The sequence below is a fragment of the Poecilia reticulata genome, linkage group LG7 (genome assembly GCF_000633615.1).
Source record: "Poecilia reticulata strain Guanapo linkage group LG7, Guppy_female_1.0+MT, whole genome shotgun sequence".
NCBI lineage: Eukaryota > Metazoa > Chordata > Actinopteri > Cyprinodontiformes > Poeciliidae > Poecilia > Poecilia reticulata.
In genome coordinates, this window is record NC_024337.1 from 19,668,021 (window position 1) to 19,694,991 (window position 26,971).

The window sequence follows — 26,971 nt, forward strand, 5'->3', positions numbered from 1 at the left end:
ACATTTCAAACAAAAACAGAAAACTCTACCAGTAAACAAGCAAAATGAAAAATGGGGGGGCTACTAGTTTCAGGACTCGCTTTCATAGTGCCACATTTGGTCCTGTGTGTTTTGTCTGGAGACAGGCGTTGTGATAAAGCTCACCTTGTGTTGAGTGAGATGCTGCCAGCTCCACACACACACACACACACACACACACACACACACACACACACACACACACACGCATGCACGCACACACACACACACACACACGCACACACACACACTGACTCCACAGTGCTGAGTCACCTGTCATTCTCTTAACCTCTCTTCTCATTCCAATCATGTTCTCTCTCTTCTTGGATTGATGGAAAGAAAAATGGGCGCAGTCTTTCCCGGTAAAGATTACATTTTATTCGTATCAGTTCTTCCTTGATTACCACAGGAATCCGTGGTGTCAGGATGTTTCACATTTATGATTAAATAACTGGCATATTGAAGAAACAGGCTCATTTGGATGCAAACAGAGGTTTCTCAGTGTGGGGTAAGTTTGAAAAGCATTGCATCTACACAAAGTTATGTAAGCTACACATAGTTTAATTAAATTTTCTTGTGTCATCTGTCACCACGTGTTATGTAAAAATCAACATTTTTAAGCTTTACTTCATGTTTAGTGTTGTTTTCTCATCAAAAACATACCTGGAGTGTTGCTTTGATTCCTTCATGCATATTTTAGAAATCTTTGAATCTCTCGTGGCAACCATTTGAGTTTGTAAAATGCCCGAGGGGACGAAGCTCCACGTTCCACATGCAGCTCCTCTTCTGAGCAGCAGTTTCCAAATCGAGCTTCTGCATCTCAGTGCAGTGCACCCCTTCCCCACGACTCACCCACTCAGCTCCTTCAGACTAGCCAGCAGCAATTGGTAAACTCCTGGTGGAACTGTGCGTCTCATTACATGAACTATTTCTCTTTGTCCAGTTCTTCCGCAAACATTTGTAGGCAGTTAGTAGAGGAATGATGATGTGCTGAAAGAACAGAAACCTAAAGGGACAGAGCCCCAATTTCAGTGTGTTGAACTGTGAAATTTATTTTAAGTCATGTTTAATTTATACAGATGACACTACAGCGATTTGGAGAAAATCATGCTCGTCAGACTAAGTTAAACTTGAACTTTGCAATGGATGGATGGAACTACTATCCTCCAATCACTTTCCCCATTACTGAAAAAGGACAGAAAAGTTATGTTTGTTATGAAGGACAAAGTAAAACCTGACTCTAAAAGCCTTCAAATGTTCTGTTCGGGACAAATTGACACCACGCATTGCATCTTACCCAATCAGCAATAGCTGCATCTAAATCAAATCTGGCAAACCAATTACGCTATACCTATTTCCTCCTGTGGTCTCTAAAGACGTAGCAACTTTTCATATATTTCAGGGAATTCAGACATTTAGCTTGTCCTTCATTTTACCCTTCTTGCTTGGCTGCTTGGCTCATTTCTGTTGGCTGCCAGGGCATTTGTCACAGCGTGCAGCGCAGCATCACGGCTGAGCATGCTCTGTGCAGTCACAAACCATCACCACATGTTGCAAGCCATTTGAAACGGTGGTTTTCAGAGAGCAGTGGAGCGCTTGTCATGTTCTGTAAGGCCCATTAACGCATTCAGACTGCAGGCTTTTTTTTTTCTTTCAAAAACAGTCTAAAACCTGAGGGTTTTCTGGAAAATTGAAAACTGTCCACTGAAACCTTTTATCTTAGCCTTTGAAGAAACAAAGAAATAAAAAACATGTAAAAGGTCAACCCTTTGGCTTTTGCTTTTATTTGAATATAACAACAAAAAAAAAATCTGAGAACAATCTTGCATCAGGCCTGAGATCATCCATCCATCCATCCATCCATCCATCCATCCATCATCAGCTTAACTCAGCTCAGTTCGTGGCGCCCACAAGGACACCTTACATCATCCTCCCTAGAGACACTCTACAGTTTGTTCTGAGGAATCCCTGGTCATTCCTAGGTTTGATGGGAAATGTGGTCCATTCAGAGTTCTCAGTCTGTCTCAGGGTTTCCCTGGAAAACCTCCAAAGAAGGCATTCAGAAGATTTTCTGATTTTATAATCCTTTTTGTTTCAAAGAAGCATTCTCAGACGCCCTTTCTTCAAAGGTAAATGTTTTCTAATGAGGCAACAATGAACCTGCCTCATTAGAAAACATTCATTGGTGTTTATTAGCTTTACATTACAGTTTTTTCCTCTGTATGGTACATAGTTGTCTTTGTACCAGTAAAGGCAGTTACGGTACTAGTAGCATTTCTCCATCCATTATCATTAACAAAAGCCATTTTTAGTTATTCAAGCTAAAAAGAAGCAAATAATGAGTGCAAGATCAAACTATACACCTACACTCAGTGTAATATCCTCCATATGTTTAACATGTTAATCCTGAATGCAGTGATTTTGCTGTAATTTGGATGGGTTCTGTTGCACTGATGCAGACATTTGCTTTCATTTGAAGTGTTGAGGTATAAAAATTAAACCTAGGGTTTAGTTTTTACACTAAACCTGGAGTGTAGCGTAAAAGCACTAAACTCTGGGTTAGTGTTTGTTGGTTTGTAAGTCAGGATGGAGCGTTCATGTGAAGCTCCCATCAATATCTCTCTTTTAAAGTCCTGATCCTCATATGATGGGATTTAAGAAGAAGGACGTCAAAACTCATGTTGTCTGGACGAAGAAAATGTCTTTGGAGTTCAAGCAAAATGTATTTATTTATTTTAATCAACCCCTTTTAAAAAACGATGAGACCTAGCCGAAAGCTAGAGTGAATGGAAACTTGTTTTTTGCAGCCTTGTAAATAAGAGTTGTAGCAATCGTCAACGCTCTGTACTTTGGGTTAATGCTAAACTATGTAATAATAAGTTACAGATTCACTTGTGGCGTCAATGTTGCAATAAGAAACCTTTTAAGGATAAACTCAGTCACGATGATTATTTTCCATTGGGATTTAGAGTAAAGTTTATCCTTAATTTGCCGAAAACAAACACTTTTTTGCAGCGCTGCACACAGTGTGTGCCAACAAGAAGAGCCATCAGGACTCCAGACGGCATCAGCAATCAGTAATGGCTCTCTGTGGTGTTGGAGTTCAGCAAGCCCATTAAAATAATTTACATTTTATGTAATTTTTTTTTACCTAAACTGCTTGTTAACCCATTAAATGAGATTAAAAAAATCTCTAATATCTTACTGCTTAGAGTACGTCTGTGTCAGCTTTGAACTTTCTAGTGATTACCCTGTATTTATGAGTTTGTGTTGGTCTGGTGTATAAACTGCTAGTTAGATGCACTGTAGTTTGTGGTTGTGACCTGACAAAATGTGGAAAAGTTCAGCGGGTATGAATACTTCTGCAGTTGCAGGGTAATACCTTTGTCATCTTGTTGATGACACCTGGGGCTATTTAAAAACCTAGAGGAGGTTCACTTTATAACAGATAAAAGCATGATATTCCTGGGAAAATCCAGGGAAACTTTAATAAACAAGCCAATTAGACATCACGGAAAGTTGTTGCAAACCCCTATTTTCTCCCAGCGTGTGCTGCCTGAGCTTGGCAAAGACTGACACTGACATTAAAGAAGAACTTCATCAGATGTCCTAATGGCATGCAGGCTTATGAGAGCCTACTGACAGGCAGGAAGATGCATTTCTGGCTGTGGGAAGGGGAAATCAGAAAAACAGAAACCACTGAAAGCTGCATTGTAGTCTACAATGGTACAAATGATACAACATTAAAGCACTTTTCATTTTTATTTGATGCTGGATTGACGCACCGATTCATCAACAGCCTAAAGTGTAGAAAAGGGAGAACAGAAGATATGATGTGAAGGTGGGACGGCAGGAGAACCAGATTCACCTGCTTTAAATCTTTTTTTTTTTGGTTGCTTTGTGTTTTTGTCTTTGCAGATATTGATGAATGCTCTTTCGACCGTGCCTGCGACCACTTCTGTGTCAACTCCGCTGGCAGCTTCCAGTGTCTCTGTAATAAAGGCTACGTCCTGTACGGCCTGGCCCACTGTGGAGGTGAGCCAACATGTCTGTCTGTCTGTCTGTCTGTCTGAGGGGAGGGGCAGATCTCCTGTCTGTCATCCTTTGTCTTCATCCCAAACAACCTTTTTTTTAATTCTTTCATGTCTAACAGAGAAAAAAAAGAATTATTCACATAAAGTATTAAGTATTTTTATAAGCTTTATACATAACTCCACTCCACTCACCTAGATGGAAAATCAAACTGAACCAAATTTTACCCAACCTTTTTGAAAACACTCATATGACAGAAGATTCAAACACTTGCCATCCACTGTCGATGCATTTTAACTATCTTGATGGTATCTCTCATTTTCCATCGCTGTCGTCAGGGTTGCATGTATAGCTTGCAGTTAAATTGTGTTTTATGAATACCTCAATCATATGAAATCAACACATTCTCCTTAACTTTCCTTCCTAATACTTTTTAATGCTCTGGTTTACAACCAAATGAAAGCCTTCAAAGTCATCTTCAGTCCTGACAGTGTCGTCCCACGCCTTTACGTCAGCGCCTGCAAACAGGAAAACCTTCTTTACACCAGAGTGATTCTGCAGTCTGAAATTAACACTCAGTTGATAGAATAGATGATCCTTTGGAGAGTCTGCAGAGATTATCTGGGGTCCACTAAGAATGCATCCTGATTGCCCGGGACGGTGGGCGAGTGTTCCCTAACTGTTTTGATTCTGCAGAAAATTTGTAGCAATTGTTTGGATTCTTTTTATTGTGGCATCAGAAATCTGGGTAGTTAAGGGTTCTTGAAGGAACCTTTTGTTTTTTGCAGCAGTGACAGTTTAGTCATGACATGGTTATCAGATACTCTGAAGCAGAACTGGTCATGCTACCCTCATGTCCGAGTTACATCCTTGTCAATCTTACGAAGGGTTGGCAGCGCTCCAAGCAGTTTTATGTAAAGATCTCACCGCCTCATCTGAGATACAATCTGCTTCCCAGGTTATAGTACATTTAAAGACAAAAACACAGAACCTCATTCACACACTTTGACACGTTTTATCCCTTGAAACCTTTTGCATGTTGCAGAACGTGTCACATACTGCAGAGTCTGATGACTTAACTTCCAAAGTCTTGACAGGCAACCCGGATGACAGAAAATCTATAAAGTAAATGGCACCTAGCTCTACGTCTGTGAGTCGAAAACTGCCTGCCAGGGAGCTACGAATTGAATTGAAACAGTACTTTTATCTCACATGGCTATTACCCTTCACGGGACAATTCATTGTCTTAGAAAGCTGACGCTGAAATGAGCCGAATCGGACATCACTAATGCATCACATTGATAAAACTTTAGCCCCACTGATGTTCTCTACAACTCAGGGAGAAGCACATCTATTCACAAAGTATGTTAAACATACATTCCTTTGCACTGATTTTTTTCAAAATTATTTTATTTCACTGAACACATATCGTTGTATTTATTAAATTCATTTAAATCTCCCCAAAAGTTGTGGATTCAGGTAAAAAAAAAAAAAAAAAAGACCAAAATACTTCAAAAACATAAAGGCCATGTTGTTTAAAGTTTAGTTTTTCAAGAGTTTGCCTTGCGATGAGAAAAAGTTTTCTCTGCATTCACACACAATGCTGTATCCAGGTTTTCAGGTTTATTGGGTTCCAGAGACGGGAAGCTGTATTAGCTGTCAGCTCCGGGAATAAATGCCCCTGAATTGGATTTGCGAGGCTTTTTTCTCACCTGATGGACGGCGATCAGGCCCCGCTGAGCTGCTGAGAGGAGTAAAGATGGTCTCAAGTAAATGGCTCTCCATACTATTGTTGAGCGAGCAGTTGATGAATGATTTCGCCTCGCTTTTCAGCGCTGCTGTCACAACTGTTAGATAACCCCCGAGATTTATGGTGCTCCCAGTTACACTTCTCTCATTCTTCCGCACAACTGAGGTTATGTTATTTCCTTTGTAATTCATGAGCCGGAATACGGCTGTGCAGGAGAGCGGCGATCTGTGTTTGCCGATAGCCGCCTTTAACGAAGCCAATTAGGTCAGTGGCCTTCTGTCAGCAAGTTTCCCTTTGCACAGCAGTTCAAGCTCAGACAGATTGGATGAAGAGAGAGGGCACATTTTTAAGCTTTGCCTCACATTCTTAACTGAATTTTGATTTTGGCTTTTTAAAAAAAAAATGTTAAATCCAAATCTCTTGATCTAAATCCTCCCATTGCTGTATATGATCTGTAATCCAGTAGATTTTCTGCCAGTATTGCCTTGTTCAATCATTGCTTTCTGAAGAAAAGCATCCCCACAGCATGACGCTGCCACCAGCAGCGTCCGGTGGAAAGTGCGTTAAAGTTGATGTGTGGCGTTAGTTTCCTGCCACACGTCCAGCTTTGAATGTCGTCCAAAATGCTCAGCTTGGCTCTTATCTGATTTGAACAGCTTCTTCCGCATGTTTGTTGTGTCACCTATAAGGCTTGTGGCAAACTTTTAATGGGGATTCTTATGGAGGCTTTGTGCTCCCCAGCCCTTAAGGGACTTACCAAGAGCACAACTAATAGCTGTCCTGTGGACAGATTCCCACCTGATATCTCCAGCTCCTTTCAGAGTTACGATTAACCTCACGGCTTCTTCTCTGATTAACGCTCCCTTTGCCTCTGCCTGTCGGCTTAGGTGGATAACCGTCACTTGTTTTGTTTGCAGTTTTTCTGTTTGCTTAGCGGTTTTTAAATGATGGATTAAACAGTGCTCGGTGAGACCAACAAAAGATTTGAGTACTGGTAATCCTGCTTAAAACCTCTCCATGTTGTTATCCCTGACCTGTCGAGTGTGTTCCTTGGTCTTTATTATGGTAATTGTTCTTTAACAAACTTTTACAGGACAACAGCATTTATACTGAGATGACATTACACACAGGTAGGCTCTGTTTACTAGTTAGGAGCTTCATTTTATTTAGATAAAGGGAGCTGAATGCAACACTTTAAAGCATAAAATCCCAATAAGATACATTGCTGTATGTGGTTGCAACATAACAGTTTGTGATTTTGCTTCGGCTTTGATTAGGATGTTTGGTTTTTAAAAAACACTTTTTTTAAGTTCTTGAGGTTTTTAATGAAAACGCACAGGGAAAACCTTTTGAAATTTAAATTCGATGACATTCTGATGAACTCACCCACTCATCCAGAAACTCCTATGCCTTACGCTTGGGTGTCTGAATGTCATTTTATCTTTCTTTTTAATTCGGGGATTTTTTTCCTCCCTTGGCTTGTCTCAGCACCGACAAACATGCACAGAGATCTGGAGAAATGTTAGAACGCAGCGTTTGAGGATAAAAGAAGTCTGGCGGATGAGCTCCTGTTCCATCAGATATCCATTAAAGGTCTTTGTCCTTTAAATTGAGTGCTTTGATGCAAAGGATGAACAGCACATCCCTCACTTCGTCTTCAAGCAGCTCTGCCTGTTGATGAAGTCATCATCTCCCTCAGAGAGCGAAGCAGCAACGCCTGCTGTTTTTATCTTTTCACAGTAAATAATTAAATGAGACAAGGAAGAGCTTTTCATATCAGCAAGCCAGATCATCAATCACGGCTATTATCTACGTCTGTTTCCTTATGTGCGCGCCACTTGTCCTGCTTAAAGAGCTTAGCCCTGCGAGCCGATTCTCTGTCTGGCCCCCGAATGCAGCCAGACTCCATCTGGATCCCGGGTGCTTTTTGCGGTTTTAGCTCAGCATGTGTTTGAAAAGGTGATTATAATTTACTGCTTACCGCACGTCTTCCTCCCCAAAGAGCCCTGAAAACTTCTGACCATGAAATTGAATGTGGGTGACATCAAAACAAGAATTCACTTCTGTTTACACGCAAACACATTAATCCGCCATGCATCCAAAACCAACAAGGAGAACTGAAGCAATCATAGAAGAACTCCTTACCACTGGAGAAAGCCTTACTTTGTACAAGATCTGCTGCTCTGGTGACATTATTTCCTAGTACTTCCCTTATTATTATTTTTTTCTTTCTTTAACTCTGCTCTTTTAACACTCAGTTGTGCCTTTAAGGTCAAATCTTTCATGCTTGTTCATAATTCATAAAATGTTTCTGTCACTGCGTTTTTTCGCAGATATTGATGAGTGCAGCATCAATCGTGGAGGCTGTAAATACGGCTGCATCAACACTCTGGGGAGCTATGAGTGTACCTGTCCGTCTGGATACAAGCTTCACTGGAACAAGAAGGATTGCATTGGTATGTGACAACAGTCCCCCCTAGTGGCTTCTTTAGGAGTGTGCGTGTGTGTGTGTGTGTGTGTGTGTGCCTACTGTTTAACCTAAAATTGTCCAACCCCAACAAAATACCCAAGCTACTAGTTTAAAAAGTTTGACACAACTGATATTATGAGTGGTTTCTCCAAATTGAAAGCAGAGAGACACTTTTAATGTCTACTGTTATTTCTAAGTTGCTCCTTCATATAAAGCATTTTTAGGACTTAGCAGAGAAACCTTTTGCTGTTGACACCTGCTTTAAATGGGATTATATATATATTCCTAAAATATATTGTTCCATAACTCAGGATTCAATATCTGAAATTGAATTATAGTCCTTAGTTTACCAGCTTTTTCAAATACCGTCTGCATCTTACATTTTTGAAAGCGTTTAAGTCAGGAAGCTATGATGGCCACTCATAGCTTCCTGACTTAAACATTTGCTTTTTTCTTCCACATACTTCAGGTTTCCGGTCTAAGATGAAGTAGAATCAGAGCATCACTGAGCCGCCACCATGCTTTGCTGTAGGCAGGGTGTTGTTTTCAGCATTTGCTTCCTTCCGTTGAGTTTTGACTTATTGCTGCACATAACAGCAGCCTTTTGGCTAATGTGAGCTGAAACTTCAGTGCATGCTACTGTCAAGTTTTTCTGCAGGTCATTGAAAGGTTTTTTTTCACCACCTGCTTCTTCTGCCACCAGGTGGCGCACCCACTGCTCATATGACAGTGAAACCTGTGAATTGTGCTCCCAGCTGAGTCTGTAGAAAAATCCAGGGCCTTTCCCATTTCTTTGCATTTGTTCCTTGTTTGTGTTTGTGAAAGACAATAATCTCTTTTCTGGATTTTTTTTCTGCACAATTCTCTTGACTTTGCATCTTTCTAGCATGCAATGAAATGTTCAACAGTTCAGGTGTTTGAAGTGTTTTATCTCAAGGACGTCTGATGTAACTACTGAAGCCTGTGATTTGCTGTATCTCCGTCTCTGAGTGTGGAGTGATTTACGAGAATATGAAGTATTCACTTCTGGGCACTGAATAACTGAAATTGCAAATATTCACCACACGATCTAGTGTTGACTTTGAATGCAATCCTTCTATTATGAGTTCTTTTGGCTAATTAAATGATTTTTGTGTAATTTGTTTATTGCAAACGCCTCAACAATTTTGCATTTTGCTGATAATCTGATATGCTGTGTGTGTCAGATAATTGTAGCTGCAACTGCCACAGCTGTTGTGCAGTTTTGGACGTTTACCTGTTAGCTTTCTCTCTTGCAGAGCTGGTGAAATGTCCTCCTGGACTTGTGGCACCGAAGGCCACCCTGACCTGCAGCAGGACGGGCAAAAAGGAGAGCTGTTCTCTTACCTGTGCTTCCAAGGCCTACTATCTGGCAGGTATATATCCCACCGAGTCAGGGCACAAACACAAAACGGCAAACTGGAGACATTTGATCAACAGTTCTTGCTCTGGCACACTCTCTTTCCAGGGACAAATAACAGCTACTCAGTCAGCTGCGGCATCCCGATTCTCACGGGCAAGCCCCCTGCAAGGATCAATTCCAGCATCATTCAAGGCTGCGTAGGTTTGTTATCTGTCGGTCTTTATTTAAAATCAAACCAAACCCATCTCATAAACTACAGCAGCTCTGGTTTCTGTCTGATTGCTGGTAGCAGCATGATGCTTCAGTGTCCTCCTACCCACCAGGCTGTGTTTGTCTGTAGAGACTTTGGCGCCTCCAGTGAAGCAGAAGGCTTCTTTCAAGATTAAAAATGCCAAATGCCACCTGCATCCAAAACTGACGGGCAAGACCGAGGACAGGGGACGGACACTGGGACCAGGTCAGTCTCCGTTAATGTCTGTTGTTCCGTTCTGATGGCTTTTCCAAACCGAGTGACACAAGAGTCCCGATTGGATGCTAAAATAAAGTTAATATCTGTAGCATTTTAAATCATATATGGTTTAAAATTATCTTGTGAAGATGTTCACCATTATAGTAGTTTTTTATTCCAAAAGGAGTCTTTCGCTTTGTACACATCTAATTGGTTCTTTTTGAAAATGAATATCTCAACCATTTCATAAAAAAAAAAAATTTACACACAGAAATAGGTTAAAGAAAAGAGTTCATCCACACTCACCAGAACTACTTTTAAATGTCAATTTGGAATCATGTCGAAGCAAGTATGTGGATTAATCGGCGCATTATTTGTCGCAGATTGTAATCCGCCGGACCCTAAATCTCCGTTTTCCCCTGTACACATGCAAACACAAAAACAGAGGTTTCTCAAATCCCCTCTTTGGTCAGAGTTTTTAAAGTGCATAAAATGGTTTTAGTTTTCCAGGATATCTGTCTCTGTATGGACTAGTCCTTGGAGTTCTGCTCCAGTGTGGGGTTGTCTCAGTTAAGTTGAGGCAGTCATACAAAACTTACAGCAAGATGCATTCTTGAAGAAAAAATATATGTTGACAAGTGTTTCAGTGTTGCTGAGAGGAATCTGCAAAAGCAGGTCACCTGACGAAGGCGGAACACAAACTGCAGCAGCCAATACCATCTCTCCTTCACAGTGAATACCATTTATAAAAGATGGAAGACCTACCGTAGATTGTTTTAGAGAAAAATGAAATGCGTTAGATTCCTCCGTTCCTTTCGTGATAAAGTTGTAACAAGTGTCAGAATTGTCTGATTGAACTTAAACTTAAATGGTGTGCAGTGCTTCTTCATGGTTTTTAATAACGTTGTCTCTGCAGGAGGGGGGCAGCCTTGCAGCAACTGCCAGGTAACATTTGTTAACCTTACATGTGACTCCTCCAAGAAAGCTAAAGGGCGACACGCTCGCAATCCCTCTAACAAAGGAGTAACGCGCATCACTTTGGAGCTGGAAGCTGAAGTCAAACCTGGAGACACGACAGGTAAGTCATCTATGTTGATCCTGTTGTCTCCGAGTCACAAAACGTTTTTAAATTGAAGTTTTTTTTTACTGACCAGGAAGCTGCAACCTCAGCTGTTTGCGGCAGCGCATGGAGAAGCAGGTGAAAACGTACATCAAGGCTCTGAAGAAGTCCATCAACCAAGAGCGCTTTCTGATCCGGGTTGCTGGTTTGGAGTATGAAGTGGCCCAAAAGCTTCCTCAGGCTGCACCCATTCAGGACCACTGTGCCCCAGGCTGGGAGCGGGTCAATGGCAGATGTGGTAAGTAGGACTGGACTAGTAAACTCAGTTAACTCTTTTTAATGCTGAGTCATCTCTCACCTGTGCTACTTTTTGACGTTTTTTTTTTTTTTTTTCCCCAGTGATGTGCCTGCCAGGGTCCTACTACCACGGGGGACAGGAGCGCTGTGTCCAGTGTCCACCCGGGACTTTCCAGGAGAAAGAGGGCCAGCTGGCCTGTGACCTCTGCCCTGGCAGCGATGGACATGGGGCTGTGGGAGCACGAAACATCTCCTCTTGTGCAGGTGAATTAAACCGAGCATCCATCTCATCTCATGCAGCTCATAGAAATGTCCTAACAGCCATGTGCTGTGATCCTTAAATCAAACGCAGGCCAATGCCCGACTGGTTACTTCTCCAGCGATGGCTTCAAACCCTGCCAGCCGTGTCCTCAGGGCACCTACCAGCCAGATCTGGGAAGGACACTTTGTTTCCCCTGCGGTGGAGGCCTGAGCACGAAGCGGGAAGGTGCCAGCTCCTTTCATGACTGCGAAGTCAAAGGTCAGAGTTGTTTTGAAAAATATTTGATTTCACCGAATCACTAGTTTGACCCATTTTACCCTGAGACAAGCTTTGTAAACTAGTGCTACAATAGTTTTCAGAAGTATGCATACTTGTGAGAGTGTTACATTAAGTGCTCAGTGTGCAGCGGCAAACTGTTAATATGACATTTTTCTGGAGATTTCATGAGACAAAGTAGTTCATAATGGTGAAGCGAAAGTTAAAGAATACACACCATTTCAACAGTTGAAATTGTAAAAGAAATATAGCATGCATTCATGTAGCTGTCTGTACATGAAACAAATGTTGGAGAAGATGCTGTAATCTGTTTAAGTGTAAGATTTATGGCCTAAATCTGAAATGTGACGTGTGGATGACATCTCCTTATAGTGAAACATGGTGTTGGCAGCATCATGCTGTGAGGATCCCATGCTTTTCTACAGCCTACAGTGAAATGGTTTAGATGATTTTTATGTTAAAATGGTCAAAATTAAATCAAACATAGAATCTGTCACTAACCTAAAAGTTCATGTTAGACTGAGTTTGAGCTATTAAAGAAAGGAGCAACCTTCTTTTTCTTTATTCTTTTTTTAAGAGGGCTGAATACAAATTAATGACACATTTTCATATTTTTATGTGTAAAACAACTTAAAAAATGTTTAATATTTACCAAGACTGTCCACATTAACACATTAATTCATGCGATAAATGTAAACAGCTTAATGCCTCACTATGACAAAACTTAGATTAATCACATTACCTACAGTGATCTAAAAGCCTTTTTCCCACAGGCTGTGTCACAGCAGGGCGTGAAACAGTCTTGCACTGCAGTCAACGATGCAAATTCGCAAACACTAGTAAAAAGATGAGTGAGGAGAGCGAGACTGGATGTGCTCAGCGGCAAATTTCACCTTAAAAAGCACCTCGTTTGTTGAAGTTTGGATAAAACAAAGGTGGCATGCACATATGGAAATGCTGAATTATTCTCCCACCAAAGCACAACCAGTTTTAACTAACATTTTTTTTAATTAACGTTTGAAACAAAACGACGATTTAAAAGACAAAAACCTGGAAACCTGAGAATCTTCAGACATGTTTTGTTTGAGACAATTTAACACTTTTTTAAACAACTTCCACATTTACACTTCAAGCTTAGAAAGTTATAGTGATGAATTGTGATTAATCACAGTGCTAGTGATTAATCTGATGCATCTTTTAATCGATTGACAGCACAAATATTTACATTTCACCTCAATTTTTATGCAGCAACATAGAAACCACTTCTGTGCATAAACGAAGTTAATTAAACTAATGTTTGTTTTTTAACTCCACCCTGCAGTCCAGTGTTCTCCAGGTCATTACTACAACACCACCGTCCACCGCTGCATTCGCTGCCCAGTAGGGACCTATCAGACAGAGTTCAGGCAGAATTACTGCATCACCTGTCCAGGAAACACCACCACTGACTTTGATGGGGCTACAAGCGTCTCGCAGTGCAAAAGTGAGTTGGAACAGTAAGAACTAAAATCTTTTATTTATTTCCACCCCCGCCCCCAAGAGCCACAGTCTAACCTGGCCTGCTTTTGTCTGTCTAGACAGGCAATGTGGTGGTGAGATGGGCGAGCTAATGGGTTACATTGAGTCACCTAACTATCCTGGTAACTACCCTGCTAACGTGGAGTGTATTTGGAATATCAACCCACCAAGCAAGCGCAAGATCCTGATTGTGGTGCCGGAGATCTTCCTGCCCTCGGAGGATGAGTGCGGCGATGTTCTGGTCATGAGGAAGAACTGTGAGTTTTTTCTCTCTCTCTCTCTGGATTCATTAGAGCTGATAGAGGTCATAAATAATGAGGAAGGATTATCTGTGCTTGTGCAAGGGTCAGCAACATCCATCACCACCTACGAGACCTGTCAGACGTACGAGCGGCCCATCGCCTTCACAGCTCGCTCCAGACGTCTGTGGATAAACTTCAAGTCTAATGAGGCCAACAGCGCCAGAGGTTTCCAGATTCCTTATGTTACCTATGATGGTATGTAGCATCCGAGTTCACATTGGCAAACAGTTACTTCTGCAAAACGTCACATGCAGTTATCTTAGCCCTTGGAAAATTAGGGCTTAAAGTAATCTTTTATTTGGTTAGCATGTCTTTTTTCTGACTGGAAGCAACATTAACATTTTAGAGCAGCACAGTGAGAGTCCAGACTGAATCTAATAGTGAATCTGTGGAGAGAGTTAAAGATTAGGGTGATGGCAAGGAGGCCTTCCGACTTCAACGGTCATGACCAAAGATAAACTGTCAACATACCAGCGGAAATATGCGCAAAGTCAGCTAACGCTTATAATAACAGCTTCATTGCTGTAATGCCAATAAAGATTGAGAAGGATTTAGATAGATGTTACCAACTTTTTAAAATATCTAAAAAGACATATTTTACATTTTATAATTTTTCAGAGATACCTGTCTCATTTCCTGTCAGAAACAAACTTCTCAGTTGAGATTCAGTCATTTTAAATCTAATCTACCAGACCTATGAATAATTTAAACTCAATTAACTCAGTCCTCCTCTATCTCAACCACAGCTTGTGTTTTATTTCGTTCTCCATCTTTTGAGTTATTGTGTTGCTTCTATGGGCAGTGAGGTATTAAAATAGCATCAACTCAGGTACTTTACATATTAAATGTTTTAAATTACTTTAACTCTCGCATCTCGACTGAAAGAGACTCAGATTCCAGAATTGATTTCTGCAGATGGGTTGCATTGATGATCTTTTTTTTTTATTTCAGAGGACTATGAGCAGCTTGTAGAAGACATTGTGCGAGATGGAAGACTCTACGCCTCGGAAAACCATCAAGAAATCCTGAAGGTCTGTGAGGCATTTTTTAGATGTTAGTCGTTTGTTTGTCACATTTAGGATGATTTAGCTGAGCTGTGAGTTTTCATTAGCAGGGTTTTAATCCCAAACGAAACTGCCTTCTGTGAGCTGTCTGCGGAGTAAAGGGGGGTTGGAAGTAACACACATTCTACGCTTTTCAGCTGTGTTTCTGTAAAAATGATTTCCATTATAACAATTATCTCAATTATGAGGGGGTTTTTAATTGATTAATGCAGAAATGATGTTTGACACCTGATTGTTGTGTTTGTTTCTCTGCAGGATAAAAAACTGATTAAGACTCTTTTCGATGTGCTGGCCAACCCAAACCACTACTTTAAGTACACCACTCGGGAGTCCAACGAGATGCTTCCACGCTCCTTCATCCGTCTCATAAGCAGCAAAGTGTCAGCGTTCCTGCGGCCATACAAGTAAAAGCCTGCAGCTGCAGAGAAGAGGTACCGGATTGCGACACCCACCCCACCGGCCCACACCTTCTCCCTGCTCCTCTCCCGACATTCCCTGCCAACCTTTTAGGCCACAACTCTTCCAGGACTTCTTAACACAAAACCCTACGAGACACTTCACTCAGCAGACCTGAGAAATGCCCGACATGTCGTAACCCCCGTTTGCTCTTTAGGTTTATTCTGTCTGTCTACCAGGTCTGTATTCCTGCGCGCTAGCATTTAGTAGGAATGTTGAGTATCTGAGTGGTTTCTGTTGTGTTGTGCAATGGAGCCACGTATAAGGAAGAAGAAAAAAAACAAAAAAAAAAGCTTATTTCAGACAGTAGGAGTGTTGTTTCGTGTGTGCGGTTTGAGCCTGATAGAGCTTGTTATTGTGTTTGCTCCAGTTCCTTACCATTAAGTGTGACTGTTTGTGTTGTGTAAAAGTGTTGTGCAACTCTGGTGCCATCGTTGGTGTCTGAGCGCTGTCCTCCAGGAGGAGCGGTCGCTTGAATCCTGAGTTTTCCAGCTCCTTTGAAGCCCGGCTGTGTTTTTGAGCTCTTAGAGCCTTTTCCAACTGTTAAAACAGTTCAACCGTGTTTTGCTCCGTCTGTTTAGACTGTTACCCGTGTTTCCCAACCTCCGGGTTATTCCTTCTGGTCATTTTTTTTTTTTTTTTTTTTTTGTTGTTGTTGTTCCAAACCAACTGCAAAGCAAACACAAAAGTGTGGTTTGTCATTCCACGGAACCCAGCGGACATTCGGGAGATAAATGATCGTGAGAGGTGGGATGATGTGATGTCTGGTGGAAACATGTTTCAGAGAGTGAGAGTAATGTCTCTGTGGGACATTATGTTTGCTGCTTCTTTTTAAAAAGGTCACTTTAATTCTCATTGTCTCATTGTCTTTCTCATGTACTCTTCATACTAATATTCTGTAGGGTTTAAAAAAAGGGAAGCTCAGAATCCATAATAGTTCTGTTTCTTTTACAAGCATTAAGTTGATAATCTCTCATTACTCGTCTGTGGATTTACGAATTAATTTTGTTTTTGTTTTTGGTCTTGTAAATAGTGAGATTAATCTAGACGAGGGTTGAACTCTTTAATCCTGATTTTTTTAGGTCCAGTACACTTCTTCCCAGATCCAGTCGCTTCTCCGCCCCTGAGGTCCTGCTAGTCTCAAATCCAAAGACACTCAACACCCCCAACTCAGTCTGTGTCCTGTCCCAATGAAGACAGCTCTTCCAAAGACCGCTCAGATCGGGCAGCTCAAGTAGTTTCCTGCACTAAATTTGGAACTAATTTTTTTTTATTAAAGTGCAATGAAAAAAGAAAAAAACAAAATGGTTCCGCTCAGTTGCGACCCACACGGAAATTTAAAAAATGTGTTTTGGGCTGTGGTCTTGTTGAGACTATTAATCATCTATTAATACTATTATCATCAATTCATCATAGGCAGAAATTATTTAGGCATAAATGCAAAAAAAAAGTTAAAATAGCTAAATGTGGAAAAAAGTAAGAATTTGGTTTGTACAGTGAAACTAATTTTAAGAGCAACGAAACAGGGTAAAAATTATTTAAGTATTGAGAAAATCTAACACTTCTGACTTGTATAAGCCTCAGCCAGAATTAATGTTCGAGGAAATCTTCTTATTTGCCTTTTAAATGATATTTTACAAAAGATTTGTCTGGTATTGGACACAGGATTCCTACACATATTTATCTCAAAATGCCATACTTTTCCAGACCAAATTTTTAATTCTTTGTTGGTTCAATTTTAAAGTATGTTGCCTGAAAAAAAACATGGATGAATAAACATACTGAGTTGAATACCACTGTCAAATTGATGGGGGATAAAGTCTGAAAATACACATTTTTAGACCTGACAAATATTTTCCATTCAATTCCAGATGTTTTTCCAGATTGTGTGGGAACCCTGTGTGTACAAAAACATCATTGTCGCCTCAAAAAAAAAATAAAAATCACCTTTTGACACAGATTAATTGGTGTGGTGAGTTTGGGGTAAATGTCACTTTTTTTTGACCAGTCACTTCCTGAGCTCCTTCCAGTGGGAAAATTTTAGCCCAAGATTTAGTCAGCATCACTTTAAACAACCTAGGAACAATGAATGAATGAATGGTTAGTCAACACGGGACCCTAAAAATCCACTGACCTGGACATTAATAAAGAGAAAGAAAACTTGCCCTCCTGTATGTATGTATTTTTTCCCCATTTTTTTGTAAATAAAAATTTGTTTGTTAGGACACTATATCCCATGGACCATACTGGATTAAACAAAGGGAATACGCCCTCACTGTCAAATCTGAGGGTATCGTTGGGTCAGACCTCTTATATCAGTTTATAATTCTTTCTATACACATTTCACTTATACTTCAGACAGAATATTCTCTTATTTTGGTGCGCTCATGTGACCCACATGCACACTCTCCTTCCTACCAGAAAGACCTTCTTTCCTGCATCCTGTTATTGTTGTTGTTGGTTTTTATTGAGGTGTTGCCTTTTAAAGCAATAGTTTGCTATGATGTATTGGAGTTTGATAATGATATTTGCACTTGAAATGTTATTGCTCATGTAAAGAAATGTCTGGTTTTTGTATTGTCTTTTCAAATGAATGCAATTTGTGTTCCTTTTTTTTTTCTTGTAGCTTGTTTGTTCATAAGATGCTCACTCACCGTTTAGTCTATAGAGATGATACATTATCAGCAGTTTGGAGAAAAAAAGGTGGAAAAAAACAACTTTGTACAGAGGGGAATCAAACAGGTTTACACTTGTTACTGCCCAAGACACTTATTAAAAATAAACATACTGTACTTCAATTTCCTTCTCGACGTATTTAATGTGTTTGTAATGATTGTACACAGGAGCAAAAATATTAAACAGTGCATTATTAAAGGTCGATTTTTAACAGTGATTATGTTAAAGGTATTGATAAATGAGTGTGTGAAAATTGGATTAAATATTATAAGATCAGACTTTTGCCAGCAGATTAGCCCCTCCTCATTCCTGGAATATAAAACAAGATTGATGGCATTACTTACAAATGTTCCAAAACCTGTTGTAGTAACGTTGCATCTGAATAAGTTAGAATATCTGAAAAAATAAATAAATAAATACTGTAGTTGTAAAGTCAAGAGTCAAACGGAAAGATTCATTACACACAGAGAGAAATGTCAAGATGTCATCTCTGTTTTGTTGCATGTGGTGCACTTCTAATTATCATCCAATATGTAGATTCTCAGATTTGCTCTTATATGAATATTAAGAGGAAGATGAGACGCCAAAGCCAATGATGCAAACGGGTAAAAAGCTCTTATTAAAGCCACCTGGACTTCCTTAAAACCTCAGCAGAACAGACTGACCATCTTCATGCTTCTCTGTTGATGCAGTAATTCATTCAGTGGGACTTAAAAGTTCTCTTTACATGGGTAATCTTGGTCTAAAAATGTGGTTTATTTGCTATAATTCAAAGTTTACATAAATAAATGCTTGAAATATATTAGTCTGTGTGTAATGAATCGTTATCAGTTTCACTTTTTCAGATTGCATTAACAAAATATTTACTTTAGTTTTGCTGAACTTTATTTTATGCATATTAGTTTTTCATGCCACAGAGAAGAGAGTACTTACTGGGAAGACATTTTGGAAGCCTCTGCAACCATTGGCCCTCACTGCCACAGGTGATGTGTGCTGGCCCAGTAAAAGTATAGCCAGACTTGCATTTAAACGAACTGATGGTCTCCATGGGGCGATACGTTTTCTTGTGAGAGTTAATCCAGAAGGCGTTGGGAACATTTGGTGACTGACATCTTATAGCTGTGAAGACAAAAGAGATTTTGTAATTTTATCTATAAGGAGTGGGGCATAAACTGCAGATGGTTGCCTAAAACTCGTTGACGGATCATGATCAACGACCTTTGCATTGTGGAGGAGGTGAGCTCCATGTCCCATTGTCGGTGCACCAGATCTCCCTCGATCCCACCAGGCTCCCCACTGGGCACCAATAGCGAATCACATTCCTGAATGTGTATGGCGGCTCCTGGACATTTCTCCTCTGAGCGTTCGTCTCTGTTGGCTCTTGACACTCGACAGCTGCAGGGTGTGCAAGAGCTCTGAGATGACTCCAAGTATCAGCAAATAGAGAGGTACCAAATGGACAGGCGAGTTAGCAGACCTCACCTTCACAGACAGGAGGACGACCGTCCCAGCCGTTGCTCATGCAATACCTGGTGGCCCGACCTACGAGTATAAACCTGGTGAGAGATCAATCAAAAAGTCAATTCCTATAGTGTAAAGAACAATGGGAGAAAAGGAAACACCATATCGAGGGACTGTTTGTCTCACCCCTCATTACACACAGCTGTGGCTGTGTCTCCAAACTCTACGCCAGTGTAGGTGAACTGTCCGTTTGAAATTTCTCCAGCGTGGCCACACAGCTTTCCTTTTTACACAAAACAATGCAGTAATGTTACGAAGGGTGAATGAGTGAACCTTTTCACATTTAACCTCAATGCAACAAATAGCAATGTGTGTTTGTCTGATTTAAGAGGTATGATAACGACAAACTTGCTGATTGTTTTTGTTTTTTTCCAGGATCATTTTAAAGTAAAGACGAGGTTCAAAATTTAAGAGCTTATATATGTCAATCAAGCAGTTAACCAGCAACATAATGATCCTAAAAATATCTTCGGATTTATAAATCATAAGCACAAATTTGCGAACTGAAATACTATAAATATTCAGTTACTTTTTTCTCCCAAACAGTTATAAATACTTTCATGAATTTCAAAAACGAGTCTTTAGGAACATTTGAAAAGCTTTCATGAGGAGTCACTCTCTTTTTTATGAAAAGCTTTCATGAGGAGTCACTCTCTTTTTTACAACTTTATGTGATTATTTAGTACTTTAAGTATTCTGGAAGCATACATAAGACTTGGGGAAATATGGCTTGGATGTTAAATGTAAACTTTCCTACGTTCACATCTTAGCTTCAGAGGCGTCCATTTTCCATTGTCACATGTGCGAATCCTGCTGCCACCCATTGGAGTATGTCCCACATCACAGCTGTAGTAGACTTTGTCACCAGAAGAAAACGAGGTCATCGTGATGTACTTGTCAGCAAGGTTGGCGTTGGAGCCGCTGACAATGAGTGGTGCATCACATCCACCTGCTGTGTATTTCAAAAAGAGGTGAAAAGTTCATGTCATGGGAAAAAAAAAAAAAAATCATCTAACGTATTGCATGCCAGCACAAAACAAAACCTGATCTAGTCTTTACCAGTGTGGCCGTTTAAAAATCAAGTGTATGAAAAGACAATGGATGGAAAAGTGATCATCGGTGATCGTCTATAAAAATAGACGTTTTGGAAGACCTTGGAAAGAATATGAAATGTTAAATTACAAGGGACAGCAGCTTCAGAAAGAACAAGAAGGACTTCTTTGGAAGGCTTCCCATAATAAAATGTTTTTTTGTTTGTCTTTTTTTTTATTAACTTATTCTGTAAAAACTTTTCTTGGCACATGAGACCAAGGAGTGATGTCGGGCAAAAACCGGAGACATATGAGAAAAAACACCATAATTCATAACGTGCATGAATACAAGCGCATTATGTATTCATGATGTGGGCTTGTTCTGCTGCTGCAGCCGGGGTCCCAAGCCCAGCACACCTGCATAAGAGACCGCATTACCACATTAGCATTCATCTATTTGCGATAGAAGACGGCCAATTACCCATTTATTTAAGCCAGATGAGCAGCAGCAGGGAGACATGGAGGACAGTGAAACATGTGGACCAGGTTTAGATTCTTCAGGAATCACTGAGTAAACCATGTACAACTCAGCAGAAGTATTGTAGAGTTAAATCCAAGTCAGACTTTATGGTATTAGGAAAACAGTTAATGGTGACGATAATGTTGAAAAAAGCCATGTGAATGTCAGCTGCATTTAATCCACAATTTCCTGCATTCACAAAAATCCATGTCAGGTTTTTGTATCACAGGCAGTGAAAGTCCACCAGTTGGTCACCCTATTGTAAAAACATTGTTTTCATACATTCAAATTGTAATACAGCTGTGCAGTTCACTTCCATAGCAACCGGTGTACACCATGCTTCTACATACATTTCTGAAAGATTGGGTCAGGAGCTTAGTCGATTCCAGCATTGTACTTTGATAAAAAATCCACCTGTGCAGTAAGGCCATCCATCAAATTTCCTTACCGCTGCACACTTCACAGACAACTGTTAGTGGTGATATGACAAAGTAGACGCAACTCGGAGTGACAGCAATTCATCAACAAAGTGATGAGCCTCGTAAAACCTCAGAGCTGGAACAGCGGATGCTGAGTTGTACAGTGAGCAGCACCCCTCGATTTTCTGCAGAGTCAGATCTTCAGATTAAATACAGCACAGTGCATAGAAAGCTTCATGCTGAGGGTGTTCATAGTTAAGCAGCTGCATCAAGTCTTACGTAACAAAATTCAATATGTTGGAGGCAACAGTGTGAAATATGTCGCCCCTGGACTCTATAGCAGCAGACATGTTCTAAGAGCGACAAGTCATGCTTATCTGACAATCCAGTGGATAAGTATGGATTCACCACTTGCCAGAACAGGACTTTCCTGACTGCTCTGTGTCAACAGTAAGGTTGGGACACTAGGGATTATGGTGTGGAGCTGCCTGTCAGGAACTGGGTTTGGCACCTCAGTACCAGGAAAAGGAACGCCTAGAACTCCAGCATTCCAAGACATTTTGGACAACATCATCGCTCAACTTTGCGAGAACAGTCAGAGGGTGGACAAGCAAGTTTGATGTGGAAGGGCTTGATTGGCCAGGTCAAAGTCCTGACCTCAACGAAGATGAATTAAATTGAAACTGGGAACAAGGCCTTTTTGTCCTAACACACTTCTAGAAAAATGGTCAAAAGTTTCCATAAACACATTCCTAAACCTTATGGAAAGACTTTCCAGAATAGTTGAAGCTAGTATAGATGTAAAGGGTGGGCTGACACATTGATCTTACAATGACAAATTCAATTTGATACACCCGCGTACAATAAAAATAAATAATGACAGTGAGAAATAATGTTTTTGTACACTTGAGAATAGATTTAAACGATTTTGGATCCTGGGAAAACCATTTCATTGATATCATGCCCCTATGAAAACACAAGAATTTAAATATTTACGATTTTCCCCCCCAACGATAAATTGTAGGAGCAGATCTTTCAGATAAAAAGGGATGGATGATGGCCAATTACTAAAACAGATTATATGACTGCCTAAGAAATATTATATGTGCTGACCTGGCCTTGCATCAGGGGACAGTAAACACTGAGGGAGTCTCGGCTGCCACTGGCCATCGGACCCACAGGTTGTCTGCTGTGCTCCATCCAACTGGAAACCAGTGCTACAGGTGATGTTCACGGTGTCTCCAACATGGTGAACTGAAACCTCTCTGCCACTCTTCACTGAGTTGTTCACCACCGGACTGGAGCAGGTCATTTCTTTCTCTGGTGAGACAATTGAACTGGTTATTAATCTCAGCAAAGAAGGAAGCACGGAAGTTTTTATTATGTAAACTTTAAAGCAAATCGTGTTTTTAACATGTTAAATATATATTACGTAATGAGACTTGTCCTATGACTGATTAATGAACCCTGTGGGGCGTATCCAAAGACGTTCAACAGCAGATATGTCTTTTCCAGCCGTGGAAAGATGATATTCTTGTTCATTTATCTTTGTAACTTAATCCAACATTTGTAATAGTCAACAAGAGTCTCAGTTTTTAAAAGGTTTTCTTCAAAGATTTCCCTTTATTTAGCTCCAAATATCTTCAGATCAACTATGACTCACTTCCCTATCTCTGCAAAAAAAAAAAAGATTATGCTGCCACCATGCGTCACCATGGCAACGGTAATGGCAATGTGCACCTGCAATAAAGCAATTGGTGCCACTGGATTTCCTTTATAGGCCTCAGAATAAGTGGGGATAAATCTAAATGCACTTCATACTTTTCAGATTTTTATTTATAAAAAAAAAACTAAACAATGTATCTATTTTCTTCTACTTCACATAAGATCTTTTAAGATATACTGAAGTGAGTGGTTGTAACATGGAAAAATGGATTCATGTGAATACGTATTAAGGGATTTTGTTTTATAGGTTTGAGTTTTTAGTTTTTAGTGGCAACTGCTCACTTCAGATGGTAAATGAGTGCGGTGGAAACAGTGGTATAATGATCTCTTCAATAACACGCCTTATTCAGCACAAGACATATATGATTAAATCAAAAATGACTAACTGATGAGCTCTTACAAAGATGGGAAATACGCACAAAACAATTAGGGGATTAGATGAGCTGATGTCACTTCTTGTCATATTAAAGCTTCGGTTGTGTCATAATTCCCACCCATACCAAGTTGCTTTTCATCCTGTTGCAATTGCAGGGAGTCACTTCATAATCGTGGAATTTAAACACGCAGTCGCCTACCTTCACATGATGGGAATTCACCAGTCCACCCAAACCTCTTGCATATCATGTAGTTCTTTCCCTTCAGCATGTATCTGTAAGCATGGAGATACAGTTTAATATACGCCACAATGTTTACATGTATTACAAAAGTTGTTTCAGGCAAAGCTTACCCCTCGTTGCATTCGGCATAAACTTTCTCCCCAACGTACGTCTGACCTTCATAGCGGAAGTGTCCATTGGGGAGATCACCGGCGTTGCCACATGATATCTCTGTCAGAAGTTGGTATGAGGAACAACGAAAAGGTGAGGATGGAAATCCCAAGACTGAGTTAGGGACAAAAATAAATAAATCTAATTCATAGCACCAATGAACTTAGCAAAAGGTAAGGGGTTGATCTCCAAATAAGCATTGAAAATGACAGTACCATCCAGTGCAAAAAGTATTTGTAATCCTTGAAAGTTTTGATCAATGTTACAATGATACACTTCAATCTATTTTATTGGGATTTTATACCCCAACCTCACACAAAGTGGTACATATTTGTTGAAAGTAAAATGTAACTTTTTTAAGGGTGCCAGAGAAAAGAAGGCCAAATACAACACATGCCACACTTCCAATTTTTTAAAAAAAAATATATTTTTTTTTTGTTTTCATTTCATTCCTAAAGAGAGAAAAATATTGTACCTTGCTAAAGTACATCATGTAAACTTCATGGAAAAGTAAGTATTTTTTTCAATCGTCTAAACATAATATGGAAGTTGGTTCTTACGGTCATACTCAAGCTGACGTATGGGTTCTGATTAGGCTAAATATTCAGATTAAGGTTACATTTTAAACATAATATTTAAGCAAGTATTACACTTTTCAATAAGCCCATATTTATATATTAAAAAATATAAATTTAGGCTTTTATTGATGTAATATTCTAATGTAAAATGTGTTTTCATTGGCAGATAATCATTCTAATTAATGGAAATAAATGCTTGAAAACATCAGCCTGTGTGTAATTACTGCACATAGCGTATTTCACTTCGTGAATTAAGTTACTGAAATGAATGAACTTTTCCATAATATTCCAATCCACTGAATAAGACTAAATTGATTAAAGACAAAACAAAAAAAGAACGTTTCCTCCAATGCTCAGCAGAGGGCGAAAAAGCGCTTATAAAATTGGTCCAAAATCGAATTTTAATTCTTTTAATAACCATTTAATCCTGTTAATTCATTTTAAAAAAAGCAAAGCTCGGTTATTTGTCACTCTTACTGTCGCATTTTAGAGTCAGTCGGCTCCACTTTCCATTCCAACACTCCACAGATCTGCTCCCGCTGGATGGAGTGAAGTCCTCGGCGCAGCCGTAGTAAACCTTCTCCCCGCTGCTGAACTTCTGTCTGGATGTGAATTTCTTATCCAGTCGGGTGTGCGGGTACTTCAGCGGAGCGGAACACTTCTGTGCCACCTGAGCTGTTAATTTTAGTCCATGAAAAAATAAATGATATTTAATGTGAAATCTCTAACAGACAGACGGACGCACGCTAATGAGTTTAAACATATTAATTTATCTTTTTTTTTTTTTTTTTTTTACCTGTTGCTAAAAAGGCAAACGATAAAATCACAATGGTCCCTGCGGCGGCCCTCATGGTTGTTCTCCTGCACAAGAAGAGGTTATGAAGAGCAAATACCAGATGGAGTGATTTATAGAAGGCTGGCACAGCCCTGCTGAGGGCAGAGCTTCCAGAGAAAAACAAATCTGATACAAGGAGACAGTGGGAAGGAAGCAAGGCAAGGACAAAACGTCAACAATTGGAATATTTTCAGAAGCATGTTAAAAGTATTTTTGGTAACATTTTATTTGAAGGGGTGTGCATAAGACTGACGTTACACTGTCATAAACATGACATAACATCTGCCTAATGAAGTCTTTATGAATGTTTATGACAGTTGTCATGAAGTGTCATTCGGTAAATAAAGACACTTTTAATGCAAAGTGTGTATACTAACATTATTGAGCTGCCCTACTCAATAATGTTAGTAGGGCAACATTGTTGTGAAATGTTGCCTTATTAATCTGTGCAATCCTACTAATTATGAGCTTGTGGTGAGTACTTGTCATGTTTTATGGTTAATAAGAACCCACATGCAGAGCAGAGGAATTTAACAACAAAACAAACAGAACTTGTACTGGAAACTAACATGAAGCAGAGTAGTAAGAAGAACAAGCGAAGAACATTGAAAACCAGGAGCTTAAAAACTGAGTCAAGGTCAGAGAATGACATTGAATCCAGACGAGCTTAATCAGAGGAAAACAGAGGAATGTGTCACAGCTGTGAAAAGAAAGTACTGAGCAGGGAAACTGAAGGAAGGAGACTAAATAACACAGAAAACATAGAAGGAGCTTAATTAAACACAAAGAAGAAGAAGGAGCATAGCACTAAATAATTAATTAAAATGCCCAATAAGAAGACAGGAACGAATAAAAACCTGAACACCAGAGAATGAACAAAGACATGACCAAACCATAAAAAGGAACTGACAAAAAAACTCTGAAAGGCATGAAAAAAACTTAAAAACAACCAGAAAACAAACAAATGAAGCAAGTAAATGTCAAAGTCGTTTTCAAGACCATGTGTATTTGCGGAATGTATTGATAGTTTGTTAAACTATGTAACTTCACAACAAGTAAGCAGTACGGAAAAAGTAAAAAATATTGCTACATGCACGTGGGAGTTAACAGTCACTTAAATCAATGCTTTGACTATTTTTGTGGAAAAATATTCGCAATTAACTCTGTTATGCGGTAGCACAAAAAATGTGAGGATGTGTTGATTTTGCGTGAATTTCTGTGATCATTAAGTGAAAACCGGAGAGACTGATTTATGTAATTTAACTTTTGAAAAATAAGTAGTTAGAGAATATTCTGGTTAGAGCTTTTACATGACTGTGGTCCTTTTTTAAAATATCTGATGTCCGAGAGGGAATTATCTATGACTCTTTATCAAAGTGCAATTATTCAAGGACAATCACAGGCGTCAAAATAATTTCAGATTAGTCCTCGAAGGACTGATTATTTGTCCGTTTCCTTCCACATTTCCCTTGTGACTCAATTACTTTCTGATGAAAGTGTTTTCATGTAAAGCAGGTTATAAAAAAAAAAAAAGAGGCCGTTTTTAAATTTTAAATCTGAAGAGA

The 26,971-nt window shown here is 39.7% G+C and overlaps 2 protein-coding genes across 4 annotated transcripts in view; one reads left to right on the plus strand and one right to left on the minus strand.

Annotated features, from left to right (window-relative positions):
- Positions 1-18,132, plus strand: part of scube3 (signal peptide, CUB domain, EGF-like 3) — a 114,128-nt gene extending 95,996 nt beyond the window's left edge. For both annotated transcript variants that reach the window (XM_008414200.2, XM_008414203.2), the window contains 14 exons: positions 3,937-4,053; positions 8,134-8,256; positions 9,548-9,664; positions 9,757-9,852; positions 9,992-10,108; positions 11,016-11,177; positions 11,254-11,457; positions 11,559-11,720; positions 11,809-11,976; positions 13,316-13,477; positions 13,572-13,769; positions 13,857-14,009; positions 14,766-14,845; positions 15,134-18,132. In XM_008414200.2, the coding sequence (XP_008412422.1) occupies positions 3,937-4,053; positions 8,134-8,256; positions 9,548-9,664; positions 9,757-9,852; positions 9,992-10,108; positions 11,016-11,177; positions 11,254-11,457; positions 11,559-11,720; positions 11,809-11,976; positions 13,316-13,477; positions 13,572-13,769; positions 13,857-14,009; positions 14,766-14,845; positions 15,134-15,286 (2,012 nt within the window). In that variant the 3' untranslated portion in view covers positions 15,287-18,132. The remainder of the gene's footprint in view (positions 1-3,936; positions 4,054-8,133; positions 8,257-9,547; positions 9,665-9,756; positions 9,853-9,991; positions 10,109-11,015; positions 11,178-11,253; positions 11,458-11,558; positions 11,721-11,808; positions 11,977-13,315; positions 13,478-13,571; positions 13,770-13,856; positions 14,010-14,765; positions 14,846-15,133) is intronic.
- On the minus strand, positions 18,128-25,477 carry LOC103467639 (complement receptor type 1-like). Of its 2 annotated transcripts, none has more exons than XM_008414205.2 (11): positions 25,368-25,477; positions 25,049-25,246; positions 23,954-24,053; positions 23,802-23,875; positions 22,615-22,821; positions 20,289-20,483; positions 19,658-19,754; positions 19,493-19,566; positions 19,229-19,405; positions 18,944-19,129; positions 18,128-18,319 (listed from the first exon to the last, which is right to left on the minus strand). In XM_008414205.2, the coding sequence occupies exons 1-11, from the start codon at positions 25,420-25,422 to the stop codon at positions 18,303-18,305; spliced, it is 1,380 nt and encodes a 459-aa protein (XP_008412427.1). In that variant the 5' UTR covers positions 25,423-25,477; the 3' UTR covers positions 18,128-18,302. The 2 variants fall into 2 exon arrangements, with proteins under 2 accessions (XP_008412427.1, XP_008412426.1); XM_008414204.1 differs by having other exon boundaries at positions 18,318-18,406.
- Positions 25,478-26,971: the final 1,494 nt, after the last annotated feature.